The 19,737-nt window shown below is 36.4% G+C and overlaps 1 protein-coding gene across 1 annotated transcript; it reads right to left on the bottom strand.

The window, feature by feature from the left end:
• Positions 1-12,207: 12,207 nt before the first annotated feature.
• LOC145139683 (uncharacterized) lies at positions 12,208-13,550 on the bottom strand. Its single transcript, XM_079073420.1, has 3 exons — positions 12,812-13,550; positions 12,429-12,578; positions 12,208-12,335 (listed from the first exon to the last, which is right to left on the bottom strand). The coding sequence occupies exons 1-3, from the start codon at positions 13,548-13,550 to the stop codon at positions 12,208-12,210; spliced, it is 1,017 nt and encodes a 338-aa protein (XP_078929546.1).
• Between the last annotated feature and the right edge of the window lie 6,187 nt (positions 13,551-19,737).

Below are 19,737 nucleotides of genomic sequence, written 5' to 3'. Positions count from 1 at the left end.
CACCGCCGCCTTTCCCATCTAAACTTTGGGTACATCAACAAACTCATAGGCGATGATCTTGTTCGAGGGCTACCACTTCTAAAACTTGACAACGAAACTCTTTGTGCTGCTTGTGAAGGAGGAAAACTTTCCAAATCAACTCACAAAAGCATCCCAAATTCTAGTGTATCTTAACCACTAGAATTGTTGCACATAGACCTTTGTGGCCCTGCCAAAACCCAAACCATACAAGGGAAGAAGTACATTCTCGTTGTCGTTGATGGATTCTCACGCTTTACATGGGTCTTTTTCTTAAGACTAAAATCTGAAGCACCTGAAGAGATGATCAACTTCATCAAACAGATCGAACTGAAACTCAAACGACCTGTTCGAAGAATCAGAAGTGACAATGGTTTAGAGTTCAAAAACAAGACTCTAGATTCATTTCTCAAAAACAAGGGAATTGAACACAACTTCTCAGCCCCATACACTCCACAACAAAACGGAGTTGTCGAAAGAAGGAACCGAACACTATGTGAAGCTGCAAGATCAATGCTTATCTTCGCTGATCTGCCACAATACTTCTGGGTAGAAGCAATAGCCACAGCTTGCTACACTCAAAATCGTCCTTAATCCATAAACATCTTCATAAAACACCATATGAAGTCATTAACAACCGAAAACCAAACATCAAATTTTTCCATATTTTTGGTTGTCGATGCTTCATAAAGAACAATAAAGACCACCTCTCAAAATTTGAATCAAGGTCGGACGAAGGAATTTTCCTTGGTTACTCATTTTCTTCAGCTGCTTATCGAGTACTGAACAAACGTACCAGAGTAATTGAAGAAAGTACCAATGTTCATTTCGATGAATTTTATGTCAGGAAATTGGATCGTGAACATTTTGGTTCAAAAATGATCGATAATATTTTTCAAAATCCAATTCAACAAACACCTTCTCCTGACAGAGATATTGAAATCGATCTTGATTTACTTTTTGAACAACCCAAAACCGCTTACAATTCTGAACTTCTAACTACTTCTATTGATTCTACAGGAACAACCACTGAAGGAACTCCACAAACAAACCGAAATGATGCAGATCAATTCGAGGGGGAACCACCTACACATACTTCTTCATTGGAACAAACACCAAATCCTCCTTTAAATACCCCATCCCCAAATATCCAAAACAATCCCGATGCATCATTTATGGGGGAACCTTCAAACCTATTCCAAGATGAAACTCCCGGAGAAGAACAATGGGATACTGAAATTCCAATTATTATAGCGGAAGAGAATCGCTTAATAAAATGGACCAGAAACCACCCAACTGACCAAATCATCGGAGATCCAAACTCAGGCATCCAAACTAGAGCCGCAACTTCTAATGATTGTTTATTTGGAGCCTTCTTATCCATGACTGAACCCAAAACCATACATTCTGCTCTCAAAGATCCAGACTGGGTAAAAGCTATGCAAGAAGAGCTAGAAGAATTTGAAAGAAATAACGTATGGAATCTTGTCCCTACCCCACCCGATGTTTCTGTTATAGGTTCAAGATGGGTGTTCAGAAACAAAACTGACGATCAAGGAATCGTTTGTCGAAACAAGGCACGTCTCGTAGTCAAAGGATATTCACAACAAGAAGGAATCGACTACGATGAAACATATGCTCCAGTTGCCAGAATTGAAGCAATTCGCATCTTTCTTGCATATGCTGCACATAAGAACTTCAAAGTATTCCAAATGGATGTTAAATGTGCATTCCTACATGGAGAGTTAGATCGCGATGTATACATCCAACAACCACCAGGTTTCGAAGATCCCAAATTTCCTGATCACAGCTTCAAATTGCAGAAAGCTGTCTATGGCTTGAAACAAGCACCCCGAGCCTGGTATGCCACATTGACAACCTTTCTCGAAGAATCAGGTTTTAAAAGAGGTTCAATCGATCAAACCCTCTTTCGTAAAATCTATAATAAACATCTTTTAATCGTACAAATATATGTTGATGACATTATTTTCGGTTCTACTAATGAATCTTTGAGTATTAAGTTTGCAGATCTAATGAAGAGCAAATTTGAAATGAGCATGATTGGGGAGATGACTACTTTTCTCGGACTTCAAATCAAACAGTCAACTGATGGCATTTTCATCAACCAAGAGAATTATGTCAAAAACCTACTCACTCGCTTTTCAATGGACAAATCCAATACCGCAAAAACCCCAATGGCTTTTGGATACAAAATCGATGCAGACTTAAATGGCAAACCTGTTGATCAGAAAAGATATCGTGGAATGATCGGATCACTCTTATACCTCACTGCCAGCAGACCTGACATCATGTTTTCTACATGTGTCTGTGCCAGATACCAAGCAAATCCTATGGAATCCCATGTAGTTGCTGTGAAACGCATCTTCAAATACCTAAAAGGCACTCCCAAACTTGGCCTTTGGTATCCAGCTAAATCCGATTTTCAGCTGAACGCTTTCACCGACTCAGACTATGGAGGATGCAAGTTAGATAGAAAGAGTACATCTGGTAGCTGTCAATTCCTAGGAGGTAGACTAGTGAGTTGGACTTCAAAGAAACAGACTTGTGTATCCACATCAACAGCAGAAGCTGAATACGTCGCTGCCGCCAGCTGTTGTTCGCAAGTCATATGGATGCAAACTCAACTGCGAGACTATGGCTTCAAAATTTCACAAATTCCCATATTTTGTGACTCAACCAGTGCAATTGCCATTTCTCACAATCCCGTTCACCATTCCATGACAAAGCACATCGATATTCGATATCATTTCATCAAAGACAACATTCAAAAGGGTCATATCGAATTGCACTTCATCAACACCGAAGATCAAATTGCCGATGTCTTCACTAAGGCTCTCGATGAAACAAAGTTTCAATACTTCCTAGGCCGTCTAGGAATGTTAAATCCAGATAACATCTATCCTTAAACTTTTACTTTTTGTTTGTACAAAAGTGTGTTTACTTTCATTCAAAAGGAAAATTCAAAAACAATTGAAAATTGCTTTCCTTTTAAAAATTACCAAAAACATTCAAATAACCAATATTTCCAAAAACATTCAGAAAAACAAATCTTCAAAAAAATTAATAAAAGACTTGCCATAATAAGCTTTTATAGAACCTTGTGATTAATCTTCTCTTGACTTAATTTTCAGATGCTTATGCTCGATGAAGATTTTAAGTCATATTGATTCTCAATTGGAGTGAAGGTTCAAATATCCTACTTTTCATAATGTATATAACTTTATTTCCTTCGATTTTATTTCATTATTGACGATTTTAAACAATCAAGGGACATAAGGTTAGGAGGTTCAGATGAAAACAAAAACCCATGTGAGAATTTGTGCCTCGTCGATCTAAATCATTGTGGAAATCATTTCTTGTGAGCTTAGGTGTGTCACTATTGCTTATAAGGTATACCCAATTATACCTTGTCACGGTCTCATTTTTGCTTAGATATCAAAATGACCAGGGACGATACATTCATTTCTTACATACTAGACAAACTGTCTTTTATGCCACCTATCCCTACCTAGATAAAAGCCAACCAAAAATGAAGACTTGCGATCCCATGATCCATCAAGCAAACAACAACATATCTTTACAAGAAAACCAAAGGAGAAACAAATATCTATCAACATCTAATCCTCAAAGACAAATCAACAAGAAAACAAATGGATTCAATAAAGATATACCAAACAAAACAAAAAAAATTATTCTATATTTGGTATTTTCAAACAAACTTTCAACCAAATGGTTATTTCAAAACAAAAATCATAAAATCCCGCGATTTGTTTTAACCATTTTTCACAAAAGAAGATATCTCAATCACTCAAGTCAAATACTCTTAAAAAGGTCTCAAATGTAGCAAATTCTCAATGCTAAAACAAAATATCTTTTTACAATAAATCGATATTGATCAACAAACAGGATACTATCAAAGAAGAAGCTGCAACAACAATGGATTTCCCGGGATACTGTAGCCTTCATCACTGAAGAATCTTAGTTGCAAACTGCACTATGAAAATTGCTAAACCCCTCTACATGTATTTCCCGACGGAGAGAGAGTGAACTTTAATGGCATGAATGAAGAAACCCGCTGAGTAATGCCGAAACCAGTCTTACGTGATTGATTATCTAATAATGAGACTAAGTGACCTTTCAGGAAAAGCATAGCTGAACACCTCCAATATGAGTGTGAGTCGTCAGAGAGAGATATCACTCATTTTTAGTGATCATTAACTTGTTCTGCTGCCAGAACAACCAAACACCCAAGTGAAGTGTGAGCTATACCTATGAGCGTTCATCTGAATCGACCTGTTAGACCACTTGTCGTCGTTAATAATGCTATAAAATCTAAGGAAATTTCTTTAGATACATATATGGCTACTCTTTGATAACCGAACCCGAGACTTTGATTCGGAATCAAATTTCTAAAAATCTTTTACATAAGATATGTCAAACCAAGTCATAAACTTTCAAATCGATCACTATGGTTTTATATATATCTTATCGATTGACAAAACTTTTATCCAAAATCTTAAAGATAAATTGTTAATTGATAATCGGTCTTTTAAAAACATACATGTCCTTATTCCAGCAATGATCACATAGGGGGAAATTGTTGAAAAATGTTTTTGTATGTGACCATCACTGAAATAAGATGAACTGTATTTATTTAATCTGACAAATATTATCAGCTATTTCAGGTTTCATGGATTCGTAATTAAACAAAAATACGCAAAGGCGAAATACGCAAAGACGGAAAGTCAACCACGTTTGAAGACAAAAACCAATCAAGGGCTAAAAGTGTCAAACTTCAAAACAATTTGGATTAATTATGTAAATTCAATTAATCTTAATTGAATTTATGTATATTAATTTATTTGTATTTCATTTGCAAATACCTAGTGAAGAAAAGATACATCTCCAAAATACAAGTATTTATACCAAATACCTAGTATTTATACCAAATACTTCTCTTGCAAATCAAAGAAGCAAAAGCCAAATTGACTTCTACTACTCCACCTCTTTATTTGACAGCCAATAATCCATACATCTTAGATATTTATGTGTGTGTATGTATACTTGTATGTATGTATGGAAAGTGTATGTATATGTAAGTTAGTATATAAGAGAGTTGTGTGCTCTTTCATTCATAACCTCTTATAAACTTTGAAAAACCTCTCCATACTCCAAAACCTCTCAACCAAGAACATCTCCTACATCTTCAAGAAGTTCTTCAACATCATCTTCATCTTCATCCTTGAAGCAAGAACACCAAGAACATCAAGAACACCAAGAACACCAAGAACACCAAGAACATCAAGAACACTAAGAACACCAAGAACACCAAGAACAACTCCAAACAACCTACAAATACCCTCCAAACATCCTACAAATACCCTCCAAACATCCTCCAAATACCCACCTTAAACCTCCTCCAAACATCCTTTAAACCACCACAAAATCTCCACCTTGCTGTTTTTTTTCGACATCAGAATTTCGAAGTTAAGAAAAAAATCACCAAGCACAACTCAACAAGATAATAAGGGAGAGATTTTTGCCACAAATTATTCAGAACCTTACCTACATCTAGGAAGTTTTCTGGACGATTTTGACCAAGGGAAACCCCAGAGAGACGATATACAAAATCGGGTATCCAGATAGATTTCTGTTGACCACATCAGAATCTTCAAGTCTAAAACAAACGTAACTGGGTACAATACATCCAAAAAACCCTGGAGAGATTTTTACCACAAATTATTCAGAACCTTACCTACATCTAGGAAGTTTTCTGGACGATTTTGACCAAGGGAAACCCCAGAGAGACGATATACAAAATTGGGTATCCAGATAGATTTCGGTTCACCAGATCAGAATCTTCAAGTCAGAAACAAAGCTAACTGGGTACAATACATCCAACAAACCCTGGAGAGATTTTTACCACAAATTATTCAGAACCTTACCTACATCTAGGAAGTTTCGTGGTCAATTTTGACCAAGGGAAACTCCAGAGAGACGCCAGAGAAAATCGGGTATCCAGAGAAATATATCCAAAAATTAAGAAAACCTTCAAACCCTTATGTAAACAAATTGTTTTACATAAAATTTGAAACAAAAAGAATTTTGTGTTACTTATCATATTCCGGATTGAACTATTGAACAAATAGTGACAAAGTCTTTTAGGTTACCAGTCCAACCCTAAGCCTGTTCAGTCAATTTATTGGCGAACTTATTTGAAAGACCAGTCGCTTCATCCATCCAGTTCTAAACCCGTTATATATATTTATACATATTATTTAACTTCTAACATTTATATACAGTCATTTATATTATTTACAGCTTAACGTTATTTAAATACAGTTATTTACTTTATTTATAGCTTTCAGTCATTTACTGCTTTCTAGTGGTGACTAATAATCCCATATTTATTTCCGCAACTATTATTGTTTATATTCCGCATTTTATATCTAATTAATATAAATATCTGTCACACAGTAACTGTATCCGAGCGTTATTCGTGGTGATTAGATCTTATATTATAATTTCTAACAAGGAGGTTGATGACCCATCTCATTAAACATAAAAACAACCTATTCATTCGTAACTTCATAGAAAGGACCTGTGTATGGTAACTTCATGATCTGAGCAAACTGTCGCTTGGTAAGCTTTTGCAATTTGTCGTTTGTCGGTTGAAAGGTAACCACCTTAGTCGTCTTATTGAAAACAGCCATTGATCCAGCAAGAGATAACCACTTCATTGGAACGCAAATGACGATGATAAGACAGTTGAGAGAACAAAGTGATTTCGGGCTACAATCAGCATCTGCAACTGTTTTAGATAGTGAGTAACATCTGACAGTAAACGAATATTAGAACTTTGAATCTTCATCAAGGGTTGAGAATTCTCTTCTTCGTTGGTATTGTTAGAAGGATCAACATTAGCACCAGGAGCCGCCATTATTAGGTTTGCAAAAGTTGTTTGAAGACGATTATCTTGAGAGAAATTTAGGGAAAATTTCAGAATAGAGCATAAAGTCTTTAAATGACACCACCAATTTCCTTTAATAGTCCATGGTTAATTTGGATTTGAATCGGTAACCAATCAGATTCTGCCACGTGTTGCCTTGGTTATAGGATCGGTTACCATAAAAGTCGCCACGTCAGATAAAGTAATGATCACGATTTCCTAAAATTCCGTGAAATATTGAACCGTCACGTCCGCCAAACTGCTCGTTTTTCCCAATAGGATAAGAACCGTCATATGTTTTGCACTGTAAATCAAGTACACCAGGCCTTCGCATTGAGGTTAGGCTCATTTTCTTTTGAGATTGTAAAGCAAAATCATATACCAGACTTTGCGAAATCTAGGTTTCAAGTTGGTAGTACCAAAAACCTCAAGGATTCTAGTACAAATGTGTGACAAAGAATAAGTGGGAATCAAATTAAAAAAAATTGTGTGATTAGTGACATCAAATAACATTTGATGCGAAAGCAGTTGGATCTCAGGAAAAGATCACTTCATTCGACATCAAGAGGGATGACGAATTGCTTGCTTGGTTTCCCTTGAACTCTAATCGAGTACTCATCAATGAGCATCTAATGGCCTCTTATTCTATAGGTTTCGCAGGTAGGCACAATTTTGCTCAATACCACAACTTAACATAAGTGTGAGTAGATTGAACAAAATTACTTGGATGACCAGTGTAGTCAAGAACAAGTAAGGTTGGATAATGTGCGAAGTGACAAGAGTTCAATAAGATATTCAGACAGAAACCATATTCAAAAATATTATAAGGGATGGATCTTGTTGGGCAAAAATGTATTGGTTATAGAGCATTTTGTCAAGATCACGCATGACGAAAGGAATATCATTTTGAATATCGAAAAATGGTACTGAAACAAATGTTTCGTTATAATCTTGAACAAGATGTTCACCGTCAATGCCTTCGAAGTTATGAACTTATGATTGTTGGGTTTCACCATCATCACGGAAAAATGAATCAGGATCATAAACACAGATTGGTGCAATATCTACGTTCTGATTGGTTTCTACCAGATATGTCGAGGATATGCAGTGATATGCGTGATCGTGAAGAAAATGTTGGTGAAAAAGATTGGTTAAAGAAACTCATTGTACCTCTGCGAAAGATATGGACATTACAAAAATCTCTTAACTCAGAATGAGAAGAGAAAGGTAGCTCTTTGACTAATGCGAATATATCATGATTGGGAAGGAACACTCGTAGTTAGAGATCCATTAAGGCTTTGAACACATAAAGTCTTTGAGGCTTATGGTCAATATACATCATCATGCTTCCAGAGACTTCTAACTAGGACATTAGTGCGAAATCATACTTGTCCCCCTTTTGAATGTGATCGTTGAGCATTCGCCACCAAAGCATGTTGTTACAATGATCCACAAACGGTTAAACACAATATGAAATTAAAAACAAGAAAATCTTTTTGGAGTTTTGTTTTTTCAATTGAAAGACAAAAATGAAGAAAATCTTTGTAACGCCTGATTCCTGGTATGTATTTCAAATCAATTTATTCATTTTTGTACGGGAACTCGACGAGTTGGAGGCCCCAAACTCGTCGAGTAGGAATGGAATTTGGACGCGAGACTTAAAGTCTACTCGTCAAGTCGAGAGCCTCAACTCGACGACTAGGGCTGCCAAAATGAATCCCTAATTTTCAGTATTTAGCATCCTATTTAAACACCTTAACCTCCAAAGGTTGGCCTCATTTACATCCTCCATCGTCCCAAATCCTAGCCAAGAAGCCCTAATCCACTTTTGGAGAGTTTTGAGCTATTTTGTGCATTCTTTGTGATTTTGAAGCTTGTAAAGGAAAGAAAAGCTTGGGGATTCAAAAGGAAGCCAATAGATCCAAAGTTTGAGTTGCATTTCTGACTCATTTGAGGTATAAAGTCGATACCTTGGCTTTCTATTACTTAGATCTTCATTTAGGGTAGTATGTTGTCACTTTTGGGCCATATTGAAGTCATTTTCGGGATTTGAGTATATCATGAAGTTGTAACTTCAGATCTACGCACTAATGAGCTTATGAGGCTTAAAGTTGTCAGCTTTATCAAGCCTTGGCCCTTCTCCATGCCCTAGATCTCTTATATAGCTTAGTTTTGGTGTTTCTAGCTTCATGACACCATGCATGGACGTACAGTTAGCAACTTTACGTGGTAACTTAGTCTTGGAGGACCAGATCTATGGTTTGGAAGCATTGAACACGATTGGAAGTGACTGAATGGATTTAGACTAAAGGGAACTCGACGAGTTGTTCATCCAACCTTTTTTGTTATTAAGCAAACTCGGCGAGTCTAGGAGATGACTCAACGAGTTGGCCATGGTTTTTGGGTTTTGAAGATTGAAGAACTCGACGAGTTCAAGGAGGAACTCGACGAGTTGTAATGAAATGTCCCGATCCTGTTGATAGGAAAAACTCGACGAGTTCGTGCAAGAACTCGACGAGTTAGATCACGATGTAAGAGATTTATGATTTATGGAACTCGGCGAGTTGATGGACCAACTCGGCGAGTTGAGTCAAGCCAAAAGGTTGACTTTGACCAGAACGTTGACTTTGACTTGGACTTTGACCAGAGTTGACTCTTAAGGGTTTATGAGTATGGAAGGTTAATTAAAGGAGATTTTATGTGTAGGATTTGAGTGGAGTTGATTCCAGAGTCGATGACAGTTCAACTACTTCACGACATTTGAGGTGAGTTACCTTCCAGTAGAGGTGGGTCTAAGGCACGAATGCCGGCCCACCAGTAGGTGATTATAGTCGAGATGATTGTCTTTGTGATAATTGTCTGGTATGCCACTATCTGTTATGCTTTATGTGCTAGTGTGTTATGTGATTATGCGGTAGTGGTAGGGGTGAAATAGACCCCGGATATCCGGTTGAAAGAGACCGAAGGGGTAGGCCAGCACCCAGATATGTTAGGCAGTATATGATATATGTATATATGTTAGGGTATTATGTGGTAGTAGTACGGGGTGAAATAGTCCTCATATCTGGTTGAAAGTGACCGAAGGGATAGGCCAGCACCCAGATATGCTAGGCAGTATCCGGTTGAAAGAGACCGAAGGGGTAAGCCAACACCCAGATATGCTAGGCGGTTACCGGTTGAAAGAGACCGAAGGGGTAGGTCGGGCACCCAGATATGCCTGACAGTATGTTATTGTATGGTATGTGGTATGATGGGGGAACCCACTAAGCTTCGTGCTTACAGTTTCAATTTTGGTTTCAGGTACTTCTGCTTCGAAGGGAAAGGAGTCGGCATAACTGCAGCGCATCACACCACAATTTTCCATACTATGATGTTCTTGGGATTTGTACTCTGACATTATTATATCTTATGACATGCTTTTGATACATATGACTTATGGGTTTTATGAAATAAGATAACTCGATGATGTTTTCAATAATCTGTTTTATGAATTGTTAAATTAAAAACAAAATTTTTGGTCTTGGATTTTGGGATGTTACAATCTTTTTGAGTTTTTGATTTTGAAATTTAAAGACAAAACATAATAAAATCTTTTTGGAATTTTTGTTTTGGAAAACTAAAAACAAAAACAAATTAATACAATGTTACCGGTGACATTTGATATAAGAAGCAACAACTCCCAAAAACATTGTACATTGAACAACTTTTCTCCCCTTAATGCGAAGTGATGTCGGAATGATTCAGAGGAATTGGGAATGCGAATATATGGGAATACTGAACGGTGAACAGTAACCTCTGAATGCTTCAGCAACATTCCAAACACAACGACATCTTTTCACTCATGACGAACCAGGAACAGAGCTTGCTTTAATCATTCCTAAACCATTTAAAATCCTTAAAAATGATTTCTCATCTAAAGGTTTTGTTAATATGTCTTCAAGTTGATCCGGCGTTTTGACAAAATGAACCTCTATGTTACCATCTTCAACATGATCCTTGATAAAAATGATAGCGTAGAGCTATGTGTTTAGTCTTTGAATGTTGGACTGGATTATGGCAAATGTGAATAGCGCTTTGTGACTCACAATATAAAGGGATCTTCTTTATATTGATTGCATAATCACGAAGTTGGCTTTGAATCCAGATTACTTGAGAAGTGCAAGCTGCAGCAGCCACATACTCTGCTTCTGTTATAGAAATCGAAACACATGTTTGTTTCTTTGATTTCCAGCTTATAAGCTTCCCATTCAACAACTGACATCCACCTGTTGTGCTTTTGCGATCCAAATAACATCCACCTAAGTCTGTGTATGAAAAAGCTTGAACAAAGAATCCTGTATGCGAAGGATACCAGAGTCCCAATGACACTGTTCCCTTAAAATAGAAAGATGTTCTTCACATCAGTAAGATGGAGTTATCTTGGGTTTGATTGATACCTGACACAGTTACACACAACAAACATGATATCAGGTCGGCTTGCAGTTAAGCATAAAAGCGAACCTATCATGCTGCGATATGTAGTGAGATCTACTGCTGGCTTGTCTAACGAAGGATTCAAGCGTGTTCCCACTGCCATCGGTACTTTTAGTTTTGTGCTATTCGTCATTCCAAATCTATCTAGCAAGTTGCGCGTGTATTTTTCTTGATTGATAAAAATGTAAACCCAAAAAATTATTTATTTTTCCCATCATGCTCATTTTGAACTTACTTTTCATTAACTCTTCAAATTCCTTCAATAATAAAGGGTCAGTTGAACCAAAAACTATATCATCGACATAAATTTGAACAAGCATCAGGTGATTCCCAACTTTCTTTTGAAATAATCTGGGATCAACTGATCATTGTTTAAATTTAGCAATTTTCAAAAAATTGGTTAAGGTTGCATACCAGGCACGAGGTGCTTGTTTCAACCCATAAACTGCCTTATCAAGAACATAACAATAATCAGGATACTTATCATTGACGAAACCAGGTGGTTGTTCGACATAGACTGTTTCCTCCAATACACCATTCAGGAAGGAACATTTGACATCCATTTGGTATACGTCGAAATCTTTATGTGTTGTATAAGCAAGAAAAATTTTAACAGCCTCGAGTCTTGCAACAGGGGAAAAGGTTTCCTCATAATCTATTCCTTCTTGTTGCAAATAACCTTTAACAATTAATCTTGCCTTATTACGAATCACTTTACCTTCTTTATCAGTCTTATTTTTTAAAATTCATTTCAACCCAATAAACGAAACATCATCTGATTTAGGAATTAACCTCCAAACTTTGTTACGTTCAAATTCCGGCAGTTCAAATTGCATCGCAACAACCCAATCTGAGTGTTCTAATTCAACCTTTACTGTTTTGGGTTTAAGTTTTAAAATAAACACATTGAACATACAATATTCTTGGTGAACATTCAGTACGTCATTCTAAGCTTGAATTTGTGCACGCGTCATAACTCCATCATGTAGATCACCAAGAACTTGTTCTTTTGGATGGATTTGTGTCCATTTATCCAATGGTAGATATGCAGGATTAAAATCCAAAGGCGCATCTTCAAATATCTCATTTATTTCAAAACTTCTATGAAATATGATCACTAACATCATGAAATTCATTAGTTTGATCATTTAAATCATTAGGAATTGACCCATTTAGCTCCCCCCCTCGACTAATGGATTCGAATTGAGATGTTCCCCATCGACATCATCATTGTTTTGTCCATGATCCCCATCGAACTGATGTGTATTTCTATCATCCCCCCCTCAACAGTTGAATCATAAATATGATCATGTGACTACGAACTCAAGTGTTCCCCTTCCACTTGATCACCCTGCGAAAAAGGTATGCTTTCGACATTCACTGGAGATGTTGAGGTAGAATGTGAATCATCAATGTCTCTAGTAACCGTTGAATCGTCTGAATGCTTTGATTCTTCAGGAACATGGTTGTCATCAGCATGGATTTCAGCATCTATAGCTCTGTCAGGAATACCAAAAATCAAATCATGGTCATTATCAAATGAATTCAAAATTTCTGACTCATCATTATTTTCAAAAAGATTTGGTTTTTGTGCGAAAGTCTGTTCGACACGTCTGACATGAAAGTCATCAAAAGTAAGATTTAATGTTTCCTGAATCTTTCTTGTTCGTTTATCCAACACCTGATATGCTACAAAATTATGCGAGTATCCCAATAAAATTCCCTCATCAGCTTTTGATTGAAATTTAGAAAGATTATCTTTGAGATTCATGACAAAACACATGCATCCAAAAACATGAAAGAATTTAACATTAGGCTTTCGATTGTTAAGTATCTCATAAGGGGTGATAATAAAATGACGATGAATGAATGAACGATTTTGTGTAAAACACATCGTCGATACAACTTCTGCCCAGAGATATTGAGGCAGGTTCGCATGTGTCAGCTTTGTTCTTGCAGCTTCGCATAGAGTGCAATTCATCCGTTCAACAACACCATTTTGTTGCGGTGTGTAAGGAGATGAGGAGTTATGCGAAAACCCTAATCCAGCCAAGACTGAATCGAATTTGATTCTTGAATTCTGTATCATTATCACTTTTTGATTCTTCTAACTTTCTTCCTCAAGCTTAACTCAATGTTTTTGATGAAAGCTATCATCACTTGAGCTGTTTCCGACTTCTGACGCAGAAAGAAAACCCAAGTAAACCTTGAAAAATCATCAACAATTACCAATAGGTCAATGTGAAGAAGTTCCAAAGGTTCGATGATCTTTGAGTCGATGACAATTGGATGACCTTGACGATGTTGCTTTCCTTGTTCACAAGCTGTGCATAACAAATCGTTATCAAATTTTAATATAGGTAAGCCACGAACAAGATCATGAATAACCAGCTTGTTGAGATTCTTGAAATTCAGATGGGAGAGACGACGATGCCACAACCAGCTAAGGTCTGATGAAGCTTTTGATAGACGACACACAAAGGGAACACCAACTATAGGCTTCATGTCGAATGTGAACATGTCTCCTTTTATTTTTTACTTTAGTAGAACTTCCTTCGTTTCTTTGTTAGATATGACACTTCCTTCTTCATCGACGACAACTTGATTTCCAGTGCCCACAACAAGTTGCGAAACACTTATCAAGTTATGTTGTAAGCCTTCGACATATGCCACTCTATTTACAATAAACTTACCGTTTGTCACCTTTCCATATCCTTTCACTTTGCATTTTTGATTGTTGCCAAAACTTCACAACTCCTGCATTGTCTAACTAGCGAAAGTCTCGCAGATTCTCCTTTCGACTAGTCATGTGACGATAGCAACCACTATCAATATATCAATGCTCAATGTGTTTCTCGTCACATAGTACCTGCAATCATTTAGAAGAATTTAGGTCCCCAAGGCTTTGTGGGTCCTTGGACATTAGTTTGAAATGCATTATGGAAAGATGAACCTAGTACCTAATTGCGAACCTTTGACTTTAAACTATCAATTAAGTCAATTTTGATAGTTTTGGGCATTGAAATGTAATCATTCAATGGAATAGGTTCAACATTAATTTTACCTTTTCCATCTACAGTTCAATATCCTTCAACCTTTTTCTTGGGAATTTCTTTCCACTTCTTCACTGATGGATTCGACTCTAGAGATGATGAACTACCATTCTGCGAATCGTTTAGGTAACTTTCGTAAGCAGACTTGATTTGCTCTTGAGAGTACTTTCCAGATTGGTATTTTTTCCCTTTGCCTTCCAGCCAATGGTTGATATTTTTCACATCATTTATCTCTTTCGCAAACGATGCTTTCACATTTTGCTTTGACTTTGGATTTGGAAAGTGTGGATTTGTGAGCTTAAATAGTTCATTTTCTTCCCTTTAACATCCAATTTTTTAAGGTTGCGTTTTGGAAAATATGGTTTTGGAGAATTTTGAAAACGCTTTTGATATTTATTCTTATAACCAACATCATTTCGATTGAAAACCATTTGTCCTCGTTGAAAAAGTCTTTGACCATGAGTTTGATTGAAATTTCTTTGTTCATAATTTCGAACAAATTTCCTTTGATCTTTGTTTTTAGAAAACCTCTCATTTTCACGATTTGGACCAAAATTCCTTGGACATTGGTTTTGAACAAATTTTCCATCTCCTTGCTTTAAACATTTGGAGATCGCACTTGTTTTTGAACATTAGATTGACTTTTTGAAAAATCATTTTGCTTTTGAGATGACTTGGTTTGAACAAACATCTTATTTTGAGAAAATGTCTTAACTTGATTAGTTGATTTTTGCTTAAAAACGTTTTGTTTTTGAAAAGCCTTAACATTTTTCCAATAAACTTTGTTTTGTGCTTTTGAAGTAGAAATGCCTTCTTCTCTCATAAATTTTTGAACACTTTCAATGAAAACTTGTGATTTAGTCTTTTGAGGTTTAGAAACAATTTCTTTGGTTTGATTTTCAACTTTTGATTCTTCAGTTTTTACTTCCCAAACACGTTTTGGTTTTTGTCTTTGAAAAGTTGTTAAGTTTTTGTTCAGACAATTTCAACCGTGCTTTGGGTTGAAAAGAAACCTTCTTTTGTCACAACTTTATTGTCTTCTTCAACAAGTTTGTTTATTTCTGGATTGACCTTGTCACCATTTCCATACGTGACAAATACTTGGTTTGGAAATACAACAACATCTGTGCATTTAGATGACGGATAGGTGACTGAATTTGGTTCAAGATAATGCAAACCTTTGTCTTTCAGCACCTTTGCGAGCTGCTCTGTTTCTTCGTAAACCTGTTCGACATCAACTCTGGGAATAGTTGTTTCAATAGAACCATCGTCCTCATTACTATCACTATCACAATATTCTACTACAACTTGATCATAATCATAAACTTTCGATGTAGAGGGTTGATCGTTGTTAACCTTTCCCATTGAATCATAACAAATTTCTTTGCCTTTTGCCATCGAATTAACATTAATAACAGATAATTGAGAATAATCAACAATTTCCTCTTCCTCAATTTCACTAATATTATCATAATCATCTTCAATATCAGCAGAATTTTGTTGAGAGTCTAATGTCGAATTCTCAGTCCAGTTCAAAATTTTAACTTGTTCATTTTTTGTGAGAGTTTCATTTACAATATGCACTAAGTCATCATAATTCAAGCATTCATCAATTTTGAATATTCTGTAAGCATATGAATCATTAAGCACTTTATCAAATTCAAAAATTTTCTTTTCGCAATCATAGGAAGTAATATTAAATTTTTATCTTTAATATTCTAAGAATGGTAATAATTTCCTATGTTGTTCTTTGCATATATCTAAAGAGTGATGAAGTTCAGTAAGTTTCACATACAGACGTTTAGCACTATTACAATAAATGTTTTGTTGCTTCACTAACAAAATATTGTCACCCCTCACTGAATCTCTATCTAAAGTTAAGTTTTTCAACTGTAGCTCTAGATTCTTAATCTTACTCTTCTTAATCTCTAAACGATTTTGAACATATAACAACAATGTTTTTGAACGTTCAGCTTCACTACTAACAAAAATTAGCATATTATTAACATATGAGAGAGTATCATCAAAATCAGATAAAATTGTAAGATAAGAACTTGAAGGGATTTTAAAAGATTCAAGAAGAGTATGTACCTTTGAAGTCATGGGTGACTTATCTGTGCTGGTAGATACAAAACACCTTCCAGTGACCTTCTCATCCATAGACACGTCCTCTTCAAATTGAGCAAATATCGCTCCATGAGTGGGATTCCTCATCTCTTCGTCATCCGAGCCCGATGACCAAATCTGATAAGTTCCATCACCATCGCTTCCTTCATTCGCAACAAATGAAAGACCTTTGGTTTTCGCCCTTAGCTCCTCTATCTTTTAGGCATAATAAGTTTCATCTTTGACTCTCTCTTTTTTCTCTTTCTTATTTTGCAACATGCAGTCTTTGGCCAAGTGGTTCGAGCCATTGCAATAGTTGCAGTTATAACCCAAATCACCTTTCAACTTCAACTGCTTCTTCTCGGTATCATTCTTACCATCCTTCTTTTCTTCCTTCAAACCCACCTTCGCACCTTTTGCTAATTAGTTGTTCCCTTTGAACTCACTATTGCTTTTGTACATTGGATTAAAAGGATTCTTGAAAAAAAATTCACATTGTTGTTAAAATAGTAAGCAACAACCTCATCCTCAAAATTTACTAAGAATCCTTCTTCTTCAAAATTCTATTAATCACCAGTCTCGATCTCAGATTCCTTTGCATTCACTTTTGACATTAATGCTAAAGGTCCACCAATACCCAACTTCCCTTCCTCTGCTATCTCATTGATTGCACTTTCATGAGCCTTGAGCACATTGTACAGATATCCCAAGGAATATCCATCAAAACTTTGTTGAGTTTTGATCATTAGACTTATGTTTCTCCACTCCTTTCGCAGCCCCATCGGAAAGGTAAGATTGTACTCAAGAGTTGTACGAGTAACCCCATAGCGGTTGCACTTGAATATCATTTCATTCAAGCGATCATAATACAACTCAATGGTTTCACTATCTTTCTGTTTGAATTCGCCGAGCTCCAACAGGCATTGTTTCACAGAACTCTTCTTGGTATTTTCACTTCCTTGATACTTTTCTTTCATAGTATCCCAAATTTCCTTTGCGGTCTTGCATCCTCGAACATAGTTGTAAGCAACCGGTGGAAGAGCACCATAAAGTTCACGAAGACACTTGTTATCATTAGCCGCATACTTCTCCTTTTGTGTTGCCATACCAGTGGATGAACCTGCATTTCCAACCTGAGTAAACATTTCAGGACGATAATTTCCTCCAGTTACACATCTCCATAGATCTTCGTCAATTCCGTTGAGATAATCCTCCATACGATCCGCCCACTGCTCATAATACTCTGGAATGAGCATTGGAATCTTAGTGGAAGATCCAAGTAGATGAGAAAAGCTTGACATGGTGTTCATATTGAAATTCGCCATTTTCGTACGAACAAAAGTGACAAATGATTTCAGAAAAGAAATCTAATGGATGAATCAACCAGAAAACTATCAGAAAACACTCGACCTATCAAACTGATTGCAGAATCGAAACAAATCAATAAATTAACACATGTTTTCTTAATCAATAATGCAGAAAACTTTGAATCGGAAATAGCGATTCAAAAATATTGAAAAAGACGAGAAAACTGGTATTGACTGAATGTACCCTGCTCTGATACCAATTGAAGAGTGTTTGAATCGAGTTTAGAGAACAAAATCAATAACAGAAAGCATTATGAACACAATCGTAAATAAGTTTTGTTTGGCTCGTTGATTTGTCTGAAAGAGTACAAAAGTACAAGAGAGAGTTAGAACAAAAGTGCCCAAAAACTATCTCTCTACTTCTATACTAACCCTATTTATAGGGTGATACAGACACACAAAAAGTATGCAAGGACTAGACGTTAAAATACAACACAACAAATGCCTAGCGAAATACATACACTGTGAAGTACCAAACTTCGCACCTATACAGAACAAAACGACTTTCGACCTCTCACTAGACAATTCATACTCAGCAAGTACTTTTTTTTAAAAGAGACGACCTCAACAAGTACTTTTATTTAAAGTTGATTTTAATAAAGCATTTGAATCGGCTAATTGGGAATTTCTCGATTCTATTTTACTACAGATGGGTTTTGGGACAAAATGGAGATCTTGCTCATATTCTTAAGTGCTTTCATGTATCATCTGGCCTCAAAGTGAATTTCCATAAATCCAAGGTATTCGGTATTGGAGCGTCTACCCAAGAAACTATACAGTGGGCCACAATCCTTGGATGTATGGCGGGCTCGCTTTCATTAAATTATCTCGTGTCCCTGTTGGTTCAAATATGAATCTGAAAAAAATGGCAACCCATAATCAACAAATTTCATGACAATCTGTCATCTTGGAAAACCAAGACATTATCATTCGGTGGGTGGTTAACACTCATAAAATTAGTATTAGGAAATCTTCATACATACTTTCTTTCTCTTTTTAAAGCCCCGATCAGTGTACATGACAAGCTAGAAAAAACCATAAGAAAGTTTCTTTGGGGAGGCAACGAAGAAAAAAACAAAATTCACTGCGTTGCGTGGGAGAAAGTTTTGGCTCCTAACAAGGAAGTTGGGTTAGGGGTTGGTTCTATTCATGCTTTGAACATAGATCTTTTGGTGAAATGGTGGTGGCGGCTTAAAACAGAACCTCAGTCATTATAGAAGAATGTCCCATGTAGCATGGACTATATGGTGATTTGATACGTTTAACCAACATCATGACACAAATTCAAAGTCAAAATGGATAAGATATGTGGTCTTGACCTCTAGCTACAGATGGAATATACAAGGTGGAGTTATTAAGGAAGAAAATTGATCACATGCCTAATCTCGTTGGTTTAGATATTAACCTCAAATGGTGTACACTGATACCTATAAAAGTAATATGCTTATTGTGGAGAGCGGCTCAAGGTAGGATTCCATCATTTGTTGCTCTTTGGAACATGGGTTTTCATCTGGACTCCTCTTCTTATGGATCGTGTATTATTGGATCGGAATGTGCGGATCACCTACTAGTGGAGTGCCCATTTTCTGAATTGGTTCGTGAGAGAGTCTTGAAGTGGTGCAGCATAGATTATAAGGAATTCCACAATGTTGTGGATGGTGTTCAATTTGTTGCCTTATTAGGTCACTGCCCAAGGAAAAAAATCGGTTCACAGCCATCTGTTATGGGTGTTTTGGAAGGCTCGGAACGA

The sequence above is a fragment of the Lactuca virosa genome, chromosome 9, assembly GCF_052849685.1.
Source record: "Lactuca virosa cultivar CGN04683 chromosome 9, Lactuca_virosa_CGN04683_v6, whole genome shotgun sequence".
Lineage (NCBI taxonomy): Eukaryota > Viridiplantae > Streptophyta > Magnoliopsida > Asterales > Asteraceae > Lactuca > Lactuca virosa.
The sequence above is the reverse complement of the archived record's forward strand: the minus strand, read 5'-3'. Positions and strand labels throughout refer to the sequence as shown.